The 21,875-nt window shown below is 40.3% G+C and overlaps 1 protein-coding gene across 1 annotated transcript in view; it reads left to right on the forward strand.

Moving 5' to 3' along the window:
* FAM167A (family with sequence similarity 167 member A) overlaps positions 1–9,307 on the forward strand; it is a 67,864-nt gene extending 58,557 nt beyond the window's left edge. The window contains exon 4 of the mRNA XM_049866438.1: positions 6,077–9,307. Within this exon, the coding sequence (XP_049722395.1) occupies positions 6,077–6,340 (264 nt within the window). The 3' untranslated portion in view covers positions 6,341–9,307. The remainder of the gene's footprint in view (positions 1–6,076) is intronic.
* The last annotated feature ends 12,568 nt before the right edge of the window (positions 9,308–21,875 follow it).

Genomic DNA, 21,875 nt, shown 5'->3' on the forward strand with positions numbered 1-21,875 from the left:
TCTCCTTTCATATTAGTCAGAATCTATTTCATGTATCTTAGTACATTGCTGTTAGGTGCATATATATTTATAATTGTTATGTAATTGGTTCTTTGATTGTTATGTGATGTCCTCCTTTATCTCTTGTAACAGATTTTGATTTTAAGTCTAAGTCTATTTTATCTGATATTAGTATGACTACGCCTGCTCTTTTTTGTTTTACTGGTTGCACGGAATATTTTTCTCCATCTTGCATTTTCAGTATGTGTCCTTGTGTCTAAGGTGGGTTTTTGGTAGAGAGAAAAGGGATAGATCATGGTTTGTTTTTGTTATTATTATTATTCATTCTGCCACTCTCTGCCTTTTGCATGGGGTGTTTAGAACATTTAAGGTTATTACTGAAAACAAATTGCCTTCCTCACTCATTTTGTTTTTTGAGTATTTTATATGTTGTTTGTTTAACATACTGATTTTTCTGTTTTTCTTTGTATTTGGGTGCTTTCTTGTGATGAGCCTTTTTGTTAATTTGCTTCTTTTCTCCTGAGTGTTTCTTCTTGGTGGTTTCTTAGTGGTTACCACATATGTCACCTTACATGACTTATAATTACTACAGCATCTAGCATATGAATAATTGTTAACATACAACCTTAACATAATAACTCTATTCCTGATATGCTCTTCCTTCCCCCATTTCTGTTGGCATGTCTCCATTACCATCAATGTACAACCTATATTTGATAAGTTTAGTTTGTACTTACGTCTAACTGTTCTTGCCTTTCCATTTAGAGTACTCCCTTGAGTAATACTTGCAAAATTGGTCTGGTAGTGGTAAATTCCCAGAGCTTCTGTTTCTTTGGGAATGTCTTGATTACCCCTTCATTTTTTAATGACAGCTTTACTAGGTAAAGCATTCTTGGTTGACAATTATTTTGGTTCAGTATTTTATATATGTCACTCCATTGTCTTCTGGCCTCTAGAGTTTTGGTGGAGAAGTCCACACTGATGCTTATGAAAGACACTTGGTATGTTAAATTCTGTTTGTCTTTTGTTGCTTTCAAAATTCTCTCCTTGTCTTTGGTTTTCAAGAATTTTATTAGTATATGTCACAGAGTTGATTTTTTTTTTTCTCTCCTGATTAGGTTTCACGTAACTTCCTGTATTTGCAAGCTTGATCTCTGCTCAGGTCTGGGAAATTCTCTCTATCTCTTGGAAAATTGTTTCTATGTCTTTATTGTTGTTGTGGTGCTCTGGGATTCCAATCATTCTGATGTTAGGTTTCTTAATTGAATCCCAGATTTCTTTCTGGGTTTGTTCACTTTTCTCTTGTTTCTCTTGAGGTTTGATGAGTTCAGTTATTTTGTCTTCTAATTCAGGAATTCTATCTTCTGCTTGTTGACTGTATTGTTGAGTGTATTTCTTGCTTTTTCTAAATCAGATGTTTTATTCTTCAGTTCCAGTAGTTCTCTTTGGATTTTTTTATGTTTTCAAATTCCTTGTTGAATCACTCGTTTTGTTCCTCCATTTGTTTCCTGAACTTTGCTAGTTTGTTTACTGTGTGTGTGTTTTGTTTTGTTTTGCTTTGCTTTTTAAAACATATTTAGCACCATAGTCTGAAAATTATCAATTCTTTGCATTATTCTTGCCTCCACAGGAGAGATTTCCTCTTTTTCACGTTTTGCTTTTGAGTGTTCCTTCTTCTCTTGTGTTTTTGTGTATTTTACTAGTTTGTGTTGAACTTAAGCCATTTTGTTATCTTTGAATTTTTTTTCTGTTTATTGCAGGAAAATTTTCTGATTGGGTGTCCTTGTGGGAGAGCGTCCAATTGTCCAGTTGCCAACTGAAAGGCTGGGCTTGCACCCAGCCATTCACATGGGAGAAAGACACAGCAGACCGCTCTGTCCAAGATTCACAGGCTCAGAAATCCCAGGAGGCAATACGCTGCAGCCACTTCAGGTTCCCTGTTAGAATTACTCAGTGGCAGCAGGATTGTATCTTCTCTTGTGAACCACTAAATGGTACTCTTATACTTAGATCTTTTCTTCCCCCTCCTCCCCAGTTGATTCCAGAGACCTGTATGCTTGGTCTCTGAGATTCAATATGCATGTGCGGGAGGAGTGGAGTTTGCCGGATGCCTCAGCTGGTGTGCATGGTGGGGATGGACTTTACTGTAGTGACAGTGAGGTTTTTTTTAGTCTTTCCCTCACCGGTGCCCTTGCACTGGCACACCCACTACCCACAGTGTCCTGCCAGGGGCTGCCTCCTGCTTGCCTGTCAGTCTAGACCATTCCCCTCACCCTGTTGCCCTTGCAGCTCTTTCTGGTCCTAGAGCTCGTATTAGTTTCTGGCCTCAGGGAGGTTTAACAGTACTCTCATGCAGTGTCAAGATCTTCCTTCACCCCCACCCACTTGCTCAGCCTGCAAACTCCCACGGCTAATTTGTGCTACCTTAAAAAATTTTGACTAGAGCTTCCTCAGACATACTCCCTTTCTGTGTTCCTTGCTTGAGGTGTTAATCCAGTCCTATCCCAAAATGGCTGGGATGAGCACATGCTTCTGATGTTAGCAGGTAGGATCTCTCAGTTTCTGTGCTGACCCTGTTCCTTCTCTCCCATGCTTCTGGACTCACCCAGATTCTTCAATTCCTCAACTGCTGCCTGGAATTCCAAGATCTCAGTCTGTGCTTGTTTTTATTTGTTGTTCAGTGAGTTGGTTGCTGGGGGAGTATATGGGAGTGTTCATTTACTTTGCCGTCTTGTTATGCCTCCCTCTGCTCTCTTTAACTGCATCACAGCCTTCTGCTCCTTCCTAAGTAACTACCATGCTTCTGACTTAAGTTAATTTTTTTAAGTTTTTTTTTTTTATTAAAAAGAAAATTAAGCCTCTTAACCCTGCACATTTTTCTCAAGAGACTTGGAAAAGCTATGCGGCTCAAGTTAGTATTCAAGACATAAAGTCACCCTTGGAAAATCCTTTATGTGGACCACAGAATAGATGATAATAGGTCCAACACAGCCAGTTTTCCCTGGTTCTTTCCTGAAAAGAACAATGTTCCTTTGATCATGCATCTGATGAAGCAATTGATTTATATTCAGGGAGTCATAACAAAAAATATGTATCCTGAAGTTTTAAATATTAGAGTCCTCAGCAAATCCTAGGATGAAATATGCTGAGACACCCTCAGAACCAAGGTCTGCTGATGAAACAGCAGATGTACCACTCCCTCTTATATTCACTCAGGGCATAAACTAGTGGGATGGCCAGAATCACTATTCAAATTGTGATTTCATTTCTCACCTTTCTCTTTTGTAGAGCTGAATGCATATAAGCTAAACAGAAGTGTGAGGTTATCCACTGAGGTTGCCTTTGTCCAGTCAAAGAAACTGGACATGTACCTATCATCTCTCTTTTCGACTGACTGTGATAGGCTTTAAATTCTAAATTGTTTTCTGACTGTGGTTAAGTGCTCAGCTGTTAATCAAAAGGTCAGCATCTCGAACCCATCAGTGACTCCACCAACAGAAGAAAGATGTGGCAGTGTACTTCCATAAAGATTACAGCCTTGGAAACCCTATGGGGCAGTTCTACTCTGTCCTATAGGATCACTATGAGTCAGAATTGGCTTGACAGCAACAGGCTTATCAGCCATAGAAAATAGCCACCACCACCAATCTCCATGTACCCACTGGCAGGCACCATCTCACAGATAGTCCCAGACATCTACTCAAGTCTGAAGCTCTCTAACTTTAAACTATCTTTTTAGAACAAAGATTAAATTCCTGAAGCCAAAGTTCAAATCTAAACCATAGGGCTGCTAGCTTAAAAAAAAAAAAAAAATCTACCTTCCAATTATAGAATATCCGAAAGAGAAGTGGTACAAACAAAACTCTCTGGAGGACCACCTTACACAAGACAATGAGTGTGAGCTAGTGCCATCTTTCAGACAGATTTGACATCCATCTCCTTCAGAAGGGTTTAGGCAGCATCTAGCCCAGTTCCAGGCATGGCTAGGTGTTCCATAAAGAATGTATGCATGACTAACCATCCTATGGTGAGCCTGTACTCATTAATTTGGTACTATCCTAGGTCAACAGAATTCCTGATTGGCAAGAAATTTTGATTGAGAAGTAAACTAATGAATTGGGGTCTATGAACTTTAATCTCAATTTTGCCATTAAATACTTTGCTGACTTCCGAGCAAAGCTTTATATCTTGATATTTCTCATCTATGAAGTTGAGAGAAAAAAGATCTGCAAATCTGTAGAAGTGCATAAAAAATGAAAGAGAAGAATAATGGATCACTTAACAGAGATGCACTCTGTTCCAAACCTGAAAAGGGGAAAAGTGAGAACATTTGCATTCATTTTCCTAACCACAAGGAGGGTTTCTCTGGAATCTCATGCTTGATTTTTCCAAATCTGTTTTGCTTCAAGTACAAGTTGAAGGACATAGCTGAGCATGAGTACATAAAAATACTTCAACAATAACCACTTGCAAGTGTGGCAGAGTAAAGAGTGAGAAAGAATAGGATCCTGTGTCAAGTAGGTAGTGATGAAGGCACTAGGAGGCCAAAGAGTTCCCATGAGCTCTAATCCCATCCCTGCCACATCACAACTGTGCAACTGAGCAACTCATTGAAGCTCTCTGAGTTCCAGTTTCCTGTCTTGTAAAATACTCAACCAAACTGCCCTGCTGGTACCTCTGGGGTTGTTGTGAAGTTCCAACAAGGTTAAATATGTAAATGAATTCTGGGAACTGTGACTAATAGGCCAGGTAAGGAGTTATTCTCATATCCCTTCCTCAGTTAGGAAACATGAAAGCACTAAAAATATCATGAACCTTCTGATAGATCATTGAGAAGACAACTGACTCCAACCACCACAATCTAATGATACCTTAAGAGGCAGAAGAATGTAGTTGTCAGTGGTTTGGGTTCTGGAGACTGACTGTCTGGGTTCATAATCCCAGCTCTGACTTGGCACAAATTGCTTACTTTGCTGTGCTTCAGCATCTTCATCTATAAAATGTAGATGATGATGGCAATATTACCTCACAGAGTTGTAATAAAGATGAACTGTTATATGTTAATATACAATGAAGGATTTAGAGCAGTGCCTGGTTTGTAGAAAAACATGCAATAAATATTAACATATTTCTATGTTTGACTATTAAGAAATATTTCAGAAATATTTAAAAATTCTAACATCTTTAAAGAATAATAACAGCACACCCACAACCAAGCATAAGATATAAAACATTACCAATACTGATGAAGCCACTGTATACCTTCCCCAATAACATTCCTTCCTGTCCACCTAGAGGTAACTGTGCTCCTGAATTTGGTATTTTTCATTCCCATGCATTTCTTTGGACTTTTACTCCATCTGTATATATCTCTAACAATGAGACTGAATTGAAAGTATCTCTAAGTCAGGACTGATAGACTCCTCTGTTGTATGAAGCATAGTATGGCGTAGTATGAAGTCGGTGGGTGGTGCAGTTAACACAGTAGGCTGCTAACTGCTATCCGAAAGGTTGGAGATTCAAGTCCATCCAGAAGTGCCTAAGAAGAAAGGACTGGCGATCTACTTCTTAAAAATCAGCCACTGAAAATCCTATGGAACATAGTTCTATTCTGACATACGTGGGGTCGCCATGAGTCTGAATCAACTCCATGGCAACTGGTTAGGCATATTATCTCTTTTAGCACAAACTATTGTTTTACAAGCATACTCTCATTTGTCGTGTTGCTTTCTGTGTCTTTTCACCTCCCTGTACTAGGAATATTGGCACCCTGGTGGCGCAATGGTTAAGAGCACGGCTGCCAACAAAAAGGTCAGCAGTTGGAATCCACCAGCTGCTCCTTGGAAACGCTGTGGAGCAGTTCTACTCTGTCCTATAGGGTCTCTATGAGTAGAAAATGACTTGATGGGAATGGGTTTGTTTTTGTTTGTTTGTTTTTGGTATGCTAGGAAAGTGCTTATATTTCCAGGGTGGACTGTTTAATAATCTAAGACATAAACTAGATCTCCTATTAATGGGTCTGTACTTGTCAGGCCCCTTACCCCACTATTTGCTGATACCTCCTCCTTCTTTCTAGACAGAGATGCAGCTGCAGGACCAGCAATTGGCGAGACAGCTCATGCGCCTGCGCAGTGACATCAATAAACTGAAGATTGAACAGACCTGCCACCTTCACAGGAGAATGCTGAATGATGCCACCTATGAGCTGGAGGAACGGGATGAGTTGTCCGATCTCTCCTGTGACTCCCCTCTTGCCTCCCCCTTCAGTCTCTCCACTCCACTCAAGCTCATTGGCGTCACCAAGATGAACATCAACTCCCGAAGATTCTCTCTCTGCTGAGAAGCTCTAGAAGGAGGCAAAGGAGCCAGAGCAGGAGTTTAGAGATGGGGGGATTACTTGGTAAGGAAGTTGAGGCAGAGTTACCCTGAGTAGGTCTCCCCAGAGGCAGGGCACCCACAGAACAAACCTGCAGCATTTCCCTGCAGCTGGTGAATCATCGAAGGGGCTCTCTCAGGGGCCCAGCTGGGGAATCTCAGCATCCTCACGACTGACTCTTCATTTAATATCCAAAGATGCTGCAGAAGGGCCATTCCAACCAAATGGGAAATGAGAACTAGGTTCCCAACATGATCTATCACAGTCCTCCCCTCAGTGCGCCACGGTCCTGTTCTCAGAATCACTGGTGCTATGAACCGGGATCCCACAGGGAGGGTCCCCCACAGGATGTTATACTTGAAGAAGGCTCCCCCAATGACACTGAGCCCCCAGGAGGGAAGGTGATTAGATATGTTAGATGTGCCCATCACCATGTTGCTGTCCTCTAAGTACTGGCTCAAATTCACCCTAAATAGATGACTCAACAACTTTGACAGGGACCCACTAGGGAAGGAAAACCAAAAGGAATAGCATCGTGAAGCTTGGGAATGCAGACTTCATGGCCCAGCAACCAGTGCCCCAGGAGAGCACATGGTCCAGGCAGCTGTCGGCCTTTGACCTTGGCTCTACGAGGCCATGCACATTGTTTTGAAGTATGCCAGTATGTGTGACAGGCACACACAAGTGTAGTTTGGGAAAAACAAGCATAGACCCCTGTTTTGCTGTGAGCACATATACCAATCAGAATCTCCAAAGAGCCCCTTTGCTTCCACTCCATAACCTCACGGAGTGCCTAGGAGACCCTTGGTGACTGAACCAGGCAGAACTGTAAAAGGATTTCCCATAATTCTCCTGTTGGGAGATGGTGTCACCTACATGACCTTTTTCCCTCCCCAGAAAGACAATCAAGGGAGGCCACAGCTTGTCTTGAGTCTCCTCTGAGATTCTGTGTCTGACCTAACAATTGACTTTAATTGAACCAGACTGTTACTAATCTGCTGCTAACTTGTAAATAACTGCTTTTTTTCCCCAAATGAGGAAACCAATTGGGTAGGTCAAATATGAGGTTTAGGATTTGATTTTAAGAGAGTCTCCCTAACAACAAATTGAAAACTGAAACCTCAACAGATTAGGAAAATTAAGCTGATATAACACCATATGGCAGGATGTTCCTCTTCCAACCTAGTATGATCATAAAATCCATGGAGTTTTGACCTTTGATGTCATCTAGTCTTGCCCTCTCATCATAAAGGACTAAACTGAAACCCAGAGAGAGAAAATGACTTCCATTAGGCTACACAGCTATTTAGCAGCTATAGAACATTGAAGTATTTAATCATTAACAATAATGCCTGAGCTTGAACTCCGAAGATGACCCGAATGCTTTGCCAAACCCTCAAACTGCCAAACCTTCTAACTCTCCACCTCACTCAGCTACCCCCCTCCCCCACTCCCCCACACTGGAATTCAGAGTATTGAGGTCAAGCTGAGAGCAATGCCTAGACAGTGGACCAACAGGACATGTAGTGGACCTACAGGACGTGCATCACTATCCCATAGTTCAAGTACAGGGTCCTGCAGCTCTACCTTCATATTTAGCCTTCCTGTATGATCTCATTCATGCGTACACACACACAAAGAAACACACAGAGGGGAAAAATTGGTTTTCTTTTGTGGGCTGGGAGTGGGAGGATGCAAATCGACAGTCCCTAGTTAGACAGAAGGGAACGGTGGTCACTTCCTTGTGATTTCTAAGAGTGTTTATGCTTCCTTCAAAGAAGGTCAAACAACATAGCCATTTGTTTCCCAGCCCTAATCTGAGCAATGAGGAAAGTCAGAGGCCCAGAGGATTCAGTAAAGAGGATCTCAGTGGAGAGCCAGGCCTCCTCCAGGCCTGTTCTCCCTCATGCAGAAAGGGAGGGAGAGTTATTTGCACTAAGTGAAGTCTTTCCTTAGGGATTAGGTACAAGCACTGCCAAGTCTGAAAGAAGTACTCTTGCCAGAATTTAAGAATGTGCCTTTGAGGTAGTGGGGTATCCACCCTAGCCTGCATGCTCTTACCCACTGTCATCGAAAAGAACACACACATCAATATACTTCAACTCATACAGTAAAGCCCGTTGCATATTCTAAAATTGAACCAATCTTTTAATTTTAGAAATTAGTTATTATAGTAACTGGAAAAAAAAAAAAGGATTCAACTAAAGATGAGTAATTCACTTGCTCAGTTAGCCTAATGTTTTCTTCCTTTCTTTGTTTTTAGAGAGGAAATTAACATCAAGACACAATTATTTGGATAGGTTAGCTACCTCAGCTCTTTTGTTTAGTACCACCCAAGTGAATTTTATTTGGGATAAGGAGGGAAAGATAAGTTGGTCAGAAGAGAAAAGGAGGGGGAAAGACAGCTAAGTTTTCTTACTCACAGTCCAGTGCCTGTTAGTGCCCTTACTTTCCACATGGAATACAAACAACTAACCAAGTTAATTCAACTTTGGGAAGTCACTGTTTTGTGTGGGCAGATAGATGTCTATGGGTCTCAGCAATGTTGGCTTAACCTTCTTTGCCAAATTCCCAAGGCAATTTTCTGGCTTACTATGTGTATACTATATTGTTTGTAGTTGTACTCATTATTCATCTTTCTGCCATTCCCAAGTATCCCCTGGGTGTACACCATGAAGTCTCTATTGGCATTTTTGTGTGTGGTGATGTCTAATGCCTTCATGAGTTCAGTAGCAACCACAAAGTCCTGGAGCCTGGGCAGGCTTGACAGTGGTATTACCTAGCCTAAGGCCTGCTCCCTAATATCATTAGCAATACCAAGTGCTATTACATACGTGATGGACAATTTAAAATTTTATTTTTATGATCTTTTTTTCTATGTTGCTGTTAGAAAAAGTGAAATAAAAAATTTCAAAAGGAGATATTCATATAAAGAGGAAAAATCTGCATTATTTTAATTTGTCTCTGCCTTAGCACACAGAGCAGGCATAAGCATTTAATAAAAAGAGAGGAGGGGAGAGGGAGGAAGGAAGGAGATAAGGAAGGAAGGGAGGGAGAATAAATTATTCGATCAATCAACAGCTGAATGGAGGCATGGACAGAGGAAAGTATTCACCAAAATCATTCTTTTTTTTTTTGTGCCTTCCTCTAAGGAGGCCTGCTTGGTGATTGTTGCCATTTAGCCGCTTCACACTGTGAGCTAAGTGAGGTCAATAGGTGGTGGTGAGAAACTAAATTATTGTTCCTGATTTTGGCCTTGATCAGAGCCAAACTAAATCCATTTCCTCTTCCAGTAGTCCTTTCCAAAGGTAATAGATAATATTTCTATACTCTGAAGACAATTTGTGCCTTAAAGTGTTTTATCCTTTTAAAGCAGTGGTCCTCCAAATGAAGAGTGCATGAGACTCACCTATGGTGCTTGCTGCAAATGCATATTCCCGGGAAAATCACTAGGCCTCACCCCTAGGGATTCTAGTTCTATTGATCTGAGTGGGGCCTGGGAATCTGCTTTTAAAAAACACCCCAGGTGACTCTGCTATAAAAAAAAAAATATGGTCAGATAATTTAAGAAACACCTAAAAACAACAAAGTAGGCAAGGAGAAGCATTGTTTTTAGTTGATCCTATCTCAGTGTTTTCAAAAGAGGAAAAGATCAAAGCAGGTGTTAATATTCCCATTTTACAGAAGAAGTAAGTGAAGGGAAGCTTTCTAGCAGTCCCTTGGGGATTATATCACCTGCCTAAACCAAGAGAAAAGGACATCATATTTGGTAAAGTAGAGGGTCAGCAAAAATGAGGGAAACCTTGAATGAGATGGATTAACACAATAGCCCCAACAGTGGGCCCAAACATACCAACTATCATGAAGATGGCACAGGGCCAGGCAATATTTTGTTCTGTTATACATAAAGTCACCATGAGTTGGAACCAACTTGGTGGCAACTAACAACAACAAACCAAGAGACAGTGACTATGATCTACTCCCCGCAAAGAGCACACAATATAAATTGGCCATTTAGAACGTGGGCTATGAAGTCATGGGCAGAGCAGGCACTCCAGCAGTGGTCTCCACCATCCACCATTGACCATCTGTTTCAAAGGGCACACAAGAAGCCATTTGGCCCTTGCACTCATGCAGGTAAGACTACATATACACTTTTTCAGCCCAAAAGGGAAACTACCCTAATTTGGCTTCCAAACAAATAATTTTAAGTTCCATAGAAAAGATGAAAAGTGACTACAGCATAATTGTGTAAGAAGGTGCTGCTTCTCAGAAAAACCTTCTCAAAGAAGGTGATATTTCAGCTGAATCTGCAGCAATGCAAAGATGAGGAAAAAGAGTGTTCTAGACAGAAAAACAAGTACCAAGATTCTGAGACAGAGTGGAGTTTGGCCTGTAAAGGGGACAGCAAGGAGACCATTGTGGCTGGAATGGAGAGGTAGTGGGAGGTGAAGCCAGAGAGATTGCCAGGGCTAGAACATCCCAGCCTGGTAGGTCAGAGTAAGGAGTTTTGATTTTATTTGGGTAGTGCGGGGAATTATTTGAGGTTTTTGAGCTGGGGAGTGATACATGATCTGATTTAACCTTTAGCAAGATCTTCTTACTGCTGTGTAGAAATTAAGGGGGGTGGGGCACAAATGGAAGCAGGAAAACCAGTTAGGAGGTGATTGTAGTACACATGGCGGTATTTTGGACTGGGGTAGTAGCTATGGAGGAGAGGAGAAATGGTCTGATTTGGGATATACTTTAGGGCATACTTTGACATATACTTGGAAGGTAAAGCCAATAGGACTTACTGATAACTTAGATGTAGAAACTGAAGCAAATAGAGAAATTGAGGGTGGCCTTCTTGGCTAGCAACTAGCAGAAGAGTGGTGCCATTTTCTGAGATTGAGAAAGTTTAAAGGAAGCATTGTTGGGAGTGGAAAGGCAGCATCGATAGGTCTCTTTCAGCCCTGTTATATTTAAATAGGCAACTAGTGTAGAGTAGGCAGTTTCATAAAAAGGCCTGGAATTCAGAAGAAAGGCCAAAGTTGAAGATGTAAGTTTGGAAATCATCACTGTTTGGAAAATAAAATATTATACCTGAATAAAACCATCTAGGAAGGTAGTGTAGATATAGCAGAGGAGAAGGGTAAGTACAGCATCCCAGTGACTCCAATATTCAGAGGTCTGATAGAGAAAGGGGAACTGTCAGAGAAGACAGAAGAGGAAGGGCTAGTAAAGTAGAAGGAAGACCAGGAAAATGGGGCATTAAAAAAAAAAATGTTTCAAGAAAGAGTGAACTATTAGAACTAATGGAAAGATTCAGCAGAGTAGCAGGATACAAGATTACAAGATCAACATACAAAAACCAGTTGGACTCCTATATGCCAAAAAAGAGAACTTCAAAAAGGAAATCAGGAAAACAACACCATTTATAATAGCACATAAAAAGATAAACTATTTAGCAATAAATCTAACCAGGGATATAAAAGACCTATACAAAGAGAACTACAAAACATTATTGCAAAAAACCAAAAGAGACCTACATAAATGGAAAAACACTACATGCTCATGGATATGAAGACCCAACTTGTGAAAATGTCAATTGTAATCAAAGCAATCTACAGATATAATGATATAATGCAATCCCAATCTAAATATTAACAGCATTCTTTAAGAAGATGGAAAAAATAATCACCTCAATAACAACAAGACAAATAATCCAATTAAAAATTACGCAAAGGATATGAGCAGATACCTCACCAAAGAAGAAATTCAGGAGACTAACAGACAAGTGAGGAAATATTCCCTATCATCATCATTAGAGGAATACAAATCAAAATTACAATGAGAGGCGGAGCCAAAATGGCAGAACAGATGCTTCCAGTGAGCCCTCTTTACAACAAAGACCCCCCAAAACAAGTGAAACGAGTATATTTGTGACAAGCTGGGAGCCCTGAGCTTCAAAGGCAAGCTTAGGAAATGAACTGGCGGGCAGAGGGAGGAAAAGACCATTCAGAAGCAGAGAGGAGTTACCGGACCTGAATCGCGGGGAACCCTTAGGCACCATTTCCAGAGTGGCGGCAGCAGTGGGTGGGCTGCTCCTACCGTTTGGCCACAGTATCCTCAGGGAGAAACAGCCAGCCACACAGCCTACTCACACCTCTGGAACCTGAGGAGAATGGCATGCTAGGCAAAAGCTAAGTACTTGCATATATTTTAACATGCACCCCCCCCCCCGCAAACCGGCTTCAGCGGCTGAACTCCCTGGGCCTGAGATAGGCCCTGTTGAGCACCTAGAACCATCCTCCCAGCCTTGGGGAAGGAAAAAAAATGCATTTGGGGAAAAAGATAATCTGCTAGCTCCACTAACCGGGGGAGCTCAGGAAAGAACTGGCTCCTACGCAGGCATAAACCGTCCATGGACTTTGAGCACCTTTCCCTTCTAAATGGACCTATGTGGGCCTATTTCAGGAGAATAGGCCTTCGTTGGCAAACTCCAACCATTTCAGCTGTGCAGTGGAGAGGTAGAGGGTTGATGTTTGTCATTGCTTTGCCTATTAAACAAAGTCCTCACCTACCCACATCAGGGACCTAAGAACTGGTAGCTCCACTCAGGTCACCTAGCCACCTGTAACAGGGGTCCAAAGATAACTGGTACCTTCCAGTCCTTACAACCAAAAACATTGGGTGCCCATGGTCCATCTGCAGAACCCACCCACCTGCACACTCTAGGAAACAGGGATGCTGTTTCCTCAGAGACACTCTGGGGTTGGTTCTCAGCCCCCTGCCTTGTTCAGAGCGTGACCCCCTGCTGCAATCAGATACCGGTATATATGCCAATCATCCCTGCCCCTCTAAGACTGTAGGACAGAGCCTGTACCACACACTTGGTGATCAGCTACCTGGAAACCTGAGCTGAATTCATACAAGAAAACTGAATGGACTCCTAGACTGATATACCTGATAACAGCTCTAGCCAGCTGGGGACAGGACATCAGAGCTCCAAAGGCGAAAACAATTTCAAGCTAGCTCACTCAAGCAACCCATAGCGGTATACCAAAACAAAACAAAGCAAGCAGTTACGACATAGTAAGCAAGCATAAACTAATACAATAACTTATTGATGGCTTGGAGACAGCAGTCAATATCAAGTCACATAAAGAAACAGACCATGATCACCTCAACAGGCTCTCAAAAAAAGAATCCAGGGATCTTCTAGATCAAAGTGTATTTCTGGAATTACCAGATGCAGAATATGAAAGTTTAATACATAGAACCTTTCAAGACATCAGGAAGGAAATGAGACAATACGCAGAACAAGCCAAGGAACACACAGATAAAGCAATTAAAGAAATTAGAAAGATTATTCAGGAACATAATGAAAAGTTGAATAAGCTGGAAAAATCCATAGACAGGCAGCAATCAGAAATTCAGGAGATTAACACTAAAATTACAGAAGTAGACAACTCAATAGGAAGTCAGAGGAGCAGAATTGAGCAAGTAGAAGCTAGAATTTCTGAACTTGAAGATACATCACTTGGCACTAATGTATTTGAAGAAAAATCAGATAAAAGAATTTAAAAAAATGAAGAAAACTTAAGAATCATGTGAGACTCTATCAAGTGAAATAACCTACGAGTGATTGGAGTACCAGAACAGGGTGGGGTAACAGAAACTACAGAGAGAATTGTTGAAGATTGGTTGGCAGAAAACTTCCCTGATATCATGAAAGATGAGTAGATATCTATCCAAGATGCTCATCAAATGCCACATAAGGTAGATCTTAAAAGAAAGTCACCAAGACATGTTATAATCAAACTTGCCAAAACCAAAGATAAAGAGAGAATTATAAGAGCAGTGAGGGATAAACAAAAAGTCACCTACAAAGGAGAGCCAACAAGAATAAGCTTGGACTACTCGCCAGAAACCATGCAGGCAAGAAGGCAATGGGATGACATATTTTTAAAAAATTGAAGGAAAAAAATTGCCTGCCAAGAATCATATACCCAGCGAAACTGTTTCTTAAATATGAAGGTGAAATTAAGACATTTCCAGATAAAAACAAGTTTAGGGAATTCGTAAAAACCAAACCAAAACTACAAGAAATACTAAAGGGTGTTCTTTGGTTAGAAAATCAATAATATCAGGTATCAACCCAAGACTAGAACACTGGGCAGAGAAACAAAAAGTCAACCCATACAAAGAAATCCAAAAAAAACAAAGCAAGATTATAAAAAAAAATAAAAAAAATAAAAGCCCCAAACACGGTAACAGCAGTGTTATTATATAAAAGAAGGCAACATTAAAATAATAAAGAGGGACTAAGGAATGTAATCATACACTTTCCATATGGAGAGGAAGATACGGCGATACAAAGAAATAAAAGTTAGTTTTAACTTTAGAAAAATAGGGGTAAATAATAAGGTAACCACAAAGGACACAAACTATTCTACTCATCAAAATAAAATACAGGGGAAAAATACAGACTCAGCAGAAACAAAATCAACAACAACAAATAGGAGGAAAGGACAATACATAAAGAAAATCTACTCAGCACATAAAATTAAGTGGGAAAAAGAAACTGTCAACAACACACAAAAAAAGACATCAAAATGATAGCACTAAATTCATACCTATCCATAATTATCCTGAATGTAAGTGGACTAAATGCACCAATAAAGAGACAGGGAATAGTAGAATGGATTAAAAAACAAGATCTATCTATATGCTGCCTGCAAGAGACACAACTTAGACTTAGAGACACAAACAAACTAAAACTCAAAGGGCGGAAAAAAGCATATCAAGCAAACAACAATCAAAAAAGAGCAGGAGTGGCAATGTTAATTTCCGACAAAATAGACTTTAAACTTAAATCCATCAGAAAGGATAAGGAAGGACACTATATAATGATTAAAGGGACAATACACCAAGAAAATATAACCATATTAAATATTTATGCACCATGAAAGGGCTGCAAGATACATAAAACAAACTCTATCAGCATTGAAAAGTGAGATAGACAGCTCCACAATAATAGTAGGAGACTTCAACACACCACTTTTGGTGAAGGACAGGACATCCAGAAAGAAGCTCAATAAAGATACGGAAGATCTAAAAGCCACAATCAACCAACTTGACCTCATAGACATATACAGGACACTCCACCCAACAGCAACCAAGTATACTTTCTTTTCTAGTGAACATGGAACATTCTCTAGAATAGGCCACATATTAGGTCATAAAGCAAGCCTTAGCAGAATCCAAGACATTGAAATATTACCAAGCATCTTCTCTGACCATAAGGCCATAGAAGTGGAAATCAACAACAGGAAAACCAGGGAAAAGAAATCAAACACTTGGAAACTGAACAATACCCTGCTCAAAAAAGACTGGATTATAGAAGACATTCAGGATGGAATAAAATTCATAGAATCCAGTGAGAATGAAAACACTTCGTATCAGAACCTTTGGGACACAGCAAAAGCGGTGCTCAGAGGCCAATTTGTATCAATAAATGCACGCATCCATAAAGAAGAAAGGGCCAAAATCAACGAATTATCCCTACAACTTGAACAAATAGAAGGAGAGCAACAAAAGAAACCCACAGGCACCAGAAGAAAACAAATAATAAAAATTAGAGCTGAACTAAATGAATTAGAGAACAGAAAAACAATTGAAAGAATTAACAAGACCAAAAGCTGATTTTTTGAAAAAATCAACAAAATTGATAAACCACTGGCCAAACTGACAAAAGGAAACCAGGAGAGGAAGCAAATAACCTAAATAAGAAACGAGATGGGTGGTATTACAACAGACCCAACTGAAATTAAACGAATCATAACAGATGACTATGAAAAACTGTACTCAAACAACTTTGAAAGCCTAGAAGAAATGGATGAATTCCTAGAAACACACTACCTACCTAAGCTAACACAAACAGAGGTAGAACAACTAAATAGACCCATAAAAAAGAAGAGATTGAAAAGGTAATCAAAAACTCCCAACAAAAAAAAGCCCTGGTCCAGACGGCTTCACTGCAGAGTTCTACCAAAGTTTCAGAGAAGAGTTAACACCACTACTACTAAAGGTATTTCAGAGCATAGAAAAGGACGGAATACTCTCAAACTCATTCTATGAAGCCACCATATCCCTGATACCAAAACTAGGTAAAGATACCACAAGAAAAGAAAAATATAGACCTATATCCCTCATGAAGGTAGATGCAAAAATCCTCAACAAAATTCTAGCCAATAGAATTCAACAACATATCAAAAAAATAATTCACCATGACCAAGTGGGATTCATACCAGGTATGCAGGGTTGGTTCAACATTAGAAAAACTATTCATGTAATCCACCACATAAATAAAACAAAAGACAAGAATCAGATGATTTTATCAATTGAGGCAGAAAAGGCATTTGACAAAGTTCAACACCCATTCATGATAAAAATTCTCAAAGCCAACAGCCAACATCACCCTAAATGGAGAGAGCCTGAAAGCATTCCCACTGAGATCGGGAACCAGAAAAGGATGCCCTTTATCACTGCTCTTATTCAACATTGTGTTGGAGGTCCTAGCCAGAGCAATTAGGCTAGATAAAGAAATAAAGGGTATCCAGATTGGCAAGGAAACCCTGGTGGCGTAGTGGTTAAGTGCTACAGCTGCTAACCGAGAGGACAGCAGTTCAAATCTGCCAGGCGCTCCTTGGAAACTCTATGGGGCAGTTCTACTCTGTCCTATAGGGTCGTTATGAGTCAGAATCGACTTGACAGCAGTGGGTTTGGTTTTTTGGGTTTAGATTGGCAAGGAAGAAGTAAAAATATCTCTATTTGCAGATGACATGATCTTATACACAGAAAACCGTAAGGAATCCTCAAGAAAACTACTGAAACTAATTGAAGAGTTCAGCAGAGTCTCAGGATACAAGATAAACATACAAAAATCAGTTGGATTCCTCTACACCAAAAAAAAGAACATCCAAGAGGAAATCACCAAATCAATGCCATTTACATTAGCCCCGAAGAAGATAAAATACTTAGGAATAAATCTTACCAGAGGTGTAAAAGACTTATACAAAGAAAACTACAGTCCACTTCTGCAAGAAACCAAAAGAGACTTACATAAGTGGAAAAACATACCTTGCTCATGGATAGGGAGACTTAACATTATAAAAATGTCTATTCTACCAAAAGCAATCTATACATTTAATGCAATTCCAATCTAAATCCCAACGACATTCTTTAATGAGATGGAGAAACAAATCACCAACTTCATATGGAAAGGAAAGAGTCCCTGGATAAATATGGCATTACTGAAAAAGAAGAACAAAGCGGGAGGCCTTACTTTACCTGATTTTAGGACATATCATACCGCCACAGTAGTCAAAACAGCCTGGTACTTTTACAACAACAGATACATAGACCAGTGGAACAGAATTGAGAATCCAGACATAAATCCATCCACATATGAGCAGCTGATATTAGACAAAGGCCCCAAAACAGTTAAATGGGGAAAAGACAGTCTTTTTAATAAATGGTGCTGGCATAACTGGATATCCATCTGCAAAAAAATGAAACAAGACCCATACCTCACTCCATGCACAAAAATGAGCTCAAAATGGATCAAAGAACTAAATATAAAATTTTAAATTGTAAAGATCATGAAAGAAAAAACAGGGACAACATTAGGAGCCCTAATACATGGCATAAACAGTATACAAAACATTATTAATAATGCAGAAGAAAAACTCAATAACTGGGAGCTCCTAAAAATCAAACACCTATGCCCATCCAAAGACTTCACCAAAAGAGTAAAAAGATTACCTACAGACTGGGAAAAAGTTTTTAGCTATGACATTTCCGATCAGCATCTGATCTCTAAAATCTACATGATACTGCAAAAACTCAACTACAAAAAGACAAATAACCCGATTAAAAAATGGGCAAAGAGTATGAATAGACATTTGATTAAGGAAGACATTCAGGTAGCTAACAGATACATGAGGAAATGTCCACCATCGTTAGCCATTAGAGAAATGCAGATCAGAACTACAAAGAGATTTCATCTCACTCCAACAAGGCTGGCATTAATCCAAAAGACACAAAATAATAAATGTTGGAGAGGCTGTGGAGAGATTGGAACACTTCTACACTGCTGGTGGGAATGTCAAATGGTACAACCACATTGGAAATCGATTTGGTGCCTCCTTAAAAAGCTTTAAAAAGCTAGAAATAGAACTACCATACAATCCAGCAATCCCACTCCTCAGAATATATCCTGGAGAAATAAGAGCCTTTACATTAACAGAGATATGCACACCCATGTTTATTGCAGCACTGTTTACAATACAAAAAGATGGAAGCAACCAAGGTGCCCATCAATGGATGAATGGATAAATAAATTATGGTATATTCACAGAATGGAATAGTATTCAATCGATAAAAAATACTGAGGAATCTGTGGAACATTTCATAACATGGAGGAACCTGGAAGGCATTATGCGGAATGAAATTCATAGCAAAAGGACCAATACTGTATAAGACCACTATTATAAGAACTTGAGAAATGGTTTAAACTGAGAAGAAAACATAGGAGGAGGGCAGGAGGGAGGGTCAGAAAGGGGTATTCACTAATTAGACAGTAGATAAGAATTACTTTAGGTGAATGAAAGACAACACGCAGTACAGGGGAGGTCAGCACAACTGGACTAAACCAAAAGCAAAGAAGTTTCCTGAATATGCTGAATGCTTCGAAGGCCAGTGTAGCAGGGGCAGGGGTTTGGGGACCAAGAGTTCAGGGGACATCTAAGTCAATTGGCATAATAAAATCTATTAAGAAAACATTCTGCATCCCACTTTGAAGAGTGGTATCTGGGGTCTTAAGCGCTAGCAAGCAGCCTTTTAACATGCATCAATTGGTCTCAGCCCACCTAGATCAAAGGAGAATGAAGAACACCAAGGACACGAGGTAATTACGAGCCCAAGAGACAGAAAGGGCCACATGAACCAGAGACTACATCATTCTGAGACCAGAAGAACTAGATGGTGCCTGGTTACAATCAATGACTGCCCTGACAGGGAACACAACAGAGAACCCCTGAGGGAGCAGGAGAGCAGTGGGATGCAGACCCCAAATTTTCATAAAAAGACCAGACTTAATGGTCTGACTGAGACTAGGTCCCCAGACCTTCTGTTGGCCCAGGACAGGAACCATTCCAAAAGCCAACTCTTCAGACAGGGATTAGACTGGACAATGGGTTGGAGAGGGTTGCTGGTGAGGAGTGAGCTTCTTGGATCAGGTGGACACTTGAGACTATGTTGGCATCTCCTGCCTGGAGGGGAGATGAGCAGGTAGAGGGGGTTAGAAGCTGGCGAAATGGACACGAAAAGAGAGTGGAGGGAGGGAGCGATTTGTCTCATTGGGGGAGAGAAATTGGGAATATGTAGCGAGGTGTATATAAGTTTTTATGTGACAGACTGACTTGATTTGTAAACTTTCACTTAAAGCACAAAAAAAAAAAAAAACTATAATGAGATACCATCTCACCCCAACATTACTGACATGAATCAAAAAAACAGAAAATAGCAAATGTTGGAGAGGTTGTGGGGACATCAGAACTCTTATGCACTGCTGGTGGGAATGTAAAATGGTACAACCATTATGGAAATGATATGGTACCTCCTTAAAAAGCTAGAAATAGAAATACCATACAATCCTGTAATTCCCACTCCTAGGAATGTATCCTAGAAAAATAAGAGCTGTCATACAAATGGGAACCCTGGTGGTGTAGTGGTTAAGTGCTATGGCTGCTAACCAAAGGGTCTGCAGTTCAAATCCGCCAGGAGCTCCTTGGAAACTCTATGGGGCAGTTCAACTCTGTCCTATAGGGTCGCTATGAGTCAGAATTGACTCAACAGCACTGCGTTTTGGGTCACACAAATAGACACATGCACACATTATATTTAATAGCAAAAAGATGGAAACAACCTAAGTGCCCATCAACAGATGACTGAATAAACACATTATGGTACATACACACAATGGAAAATTATGCAATGGTAAAGAACAATGATGAATCCACAGAACATTCACAACATGGATGAGTCTGGAGGAGATTATGCTAAGAGAAATAAATCAATCACAAAAGGACAAACACTATATGAGACCAAGAAAAGGTTTACATGCAGAAATAAAAAAACAATCTTTGATGGCAACAAAGGAGGGGAGGGTTGGGGAGGGGAAATCACTAGCTGGACAGTTAAAAAAAAAAACTCTTTGCCATCGAGTCCATTCTGACTCATAGTGACCCTACAGGACAGAGTAGAACCTCCCCATAGGGTTTCAAGGAGCAGCTGGTGGATTCATATTGTTGACCTTTTGGTTGGAGCCACCAGGGCTCCAACTAGATAGTGAAAAAGACAAGTTAATTTTCGTGAAGGGAAAGACAACACACAATATAAGGGAAGACTGTGCAACTTGACCAAGGCAAAGTCATAGAAGCTTCCTAGACACATCCAAACTCCTTGAGGAACTGAATTGTTGGGGCTGAGGGCTGGGGACTATGGTCTTGGAGAACATCTAGCTCAATTGGCATAATGTAGTTCATAAAGAAAATGTTCTACATCAAACTTTGGTGAGTAGCATCTGGGGTCTTAAAAGCTTTTGAGCAGCCATCTAAGATACATCTATTTGTCACATCATGTTTGGAGCAAAGGAGAGTGAAGAAAACCAAAGACACAAGGAAAATATTAGTCCAAAGGACTAATGGGCCACATGAACCATGCCTCCATCAGCCTGAACCCAGAAGAACTAGATGGTGCCCAGCTACCACCACCAACTGCTCTGACAGGGATCACAACAGAAGGTCCTGGACAGAGCTGGAAAAAATGTGGAACAAAATTCTAGCTTACAAAGAAAACAAGACTCCTCAGACACCCTTTTAGCTCACTAATGAAGTCACTCCCAAGGTTCACCCTTCAGCCAAAGATTAGACAAGCCCATAAAACAAAATGAGACTAAAGGAGCATACCAGCCCAGGGGCAAGGACTAGAAGGCAGAAGAAGACAGGAAAGTTGGTCATAGGGAACCCAAGGTGGAGAAGGGAGAATGTTCACATGTCGTGGGGTTTCTAACCAATGTCATAAAGCAATACGTGTACTAAATGTTTAATGAGAAATTAGTTTGTTCAGTAAACCTTCATCTAAAGTACAATTTAAAAATAATTAATTAATTAAAGACAAGCCTTACTGGTCTGACAGAGACTGGAGAAACCCTGAGAATATGGCCCCCAGACACCTTTTTAACTCAGTACTGAAGTCACTCCAGAGGTTCACCCTTCAGCCAAAGATTAGACAGGCCCATAAAACAAACAATAATACACGTAGCTCAACCATGTATATGAGACTAAATGGGCGTACCAGCCTGGGGCGAGGATGAGAATTCAGGAGGGGACAGGAAAGCTGGATGAATGGAAATGGGGAGCCCAAGGTTGAGAAGCAGAGTGTTGATACG

This window comes from Elephas maximus, chromosome 22, assembly GCF_024166365.1.
Source record: "Elephas maximus indicus isolate mEleMax1 chromosome 22, mEleMax1 primary haplotype, whole genome shotgun sequence".
NCBI lineage: Eukaryota > Metazoa > Chordata > Mammalia > Proboscidea > Elephantidae > Elephas > Elephas maximus.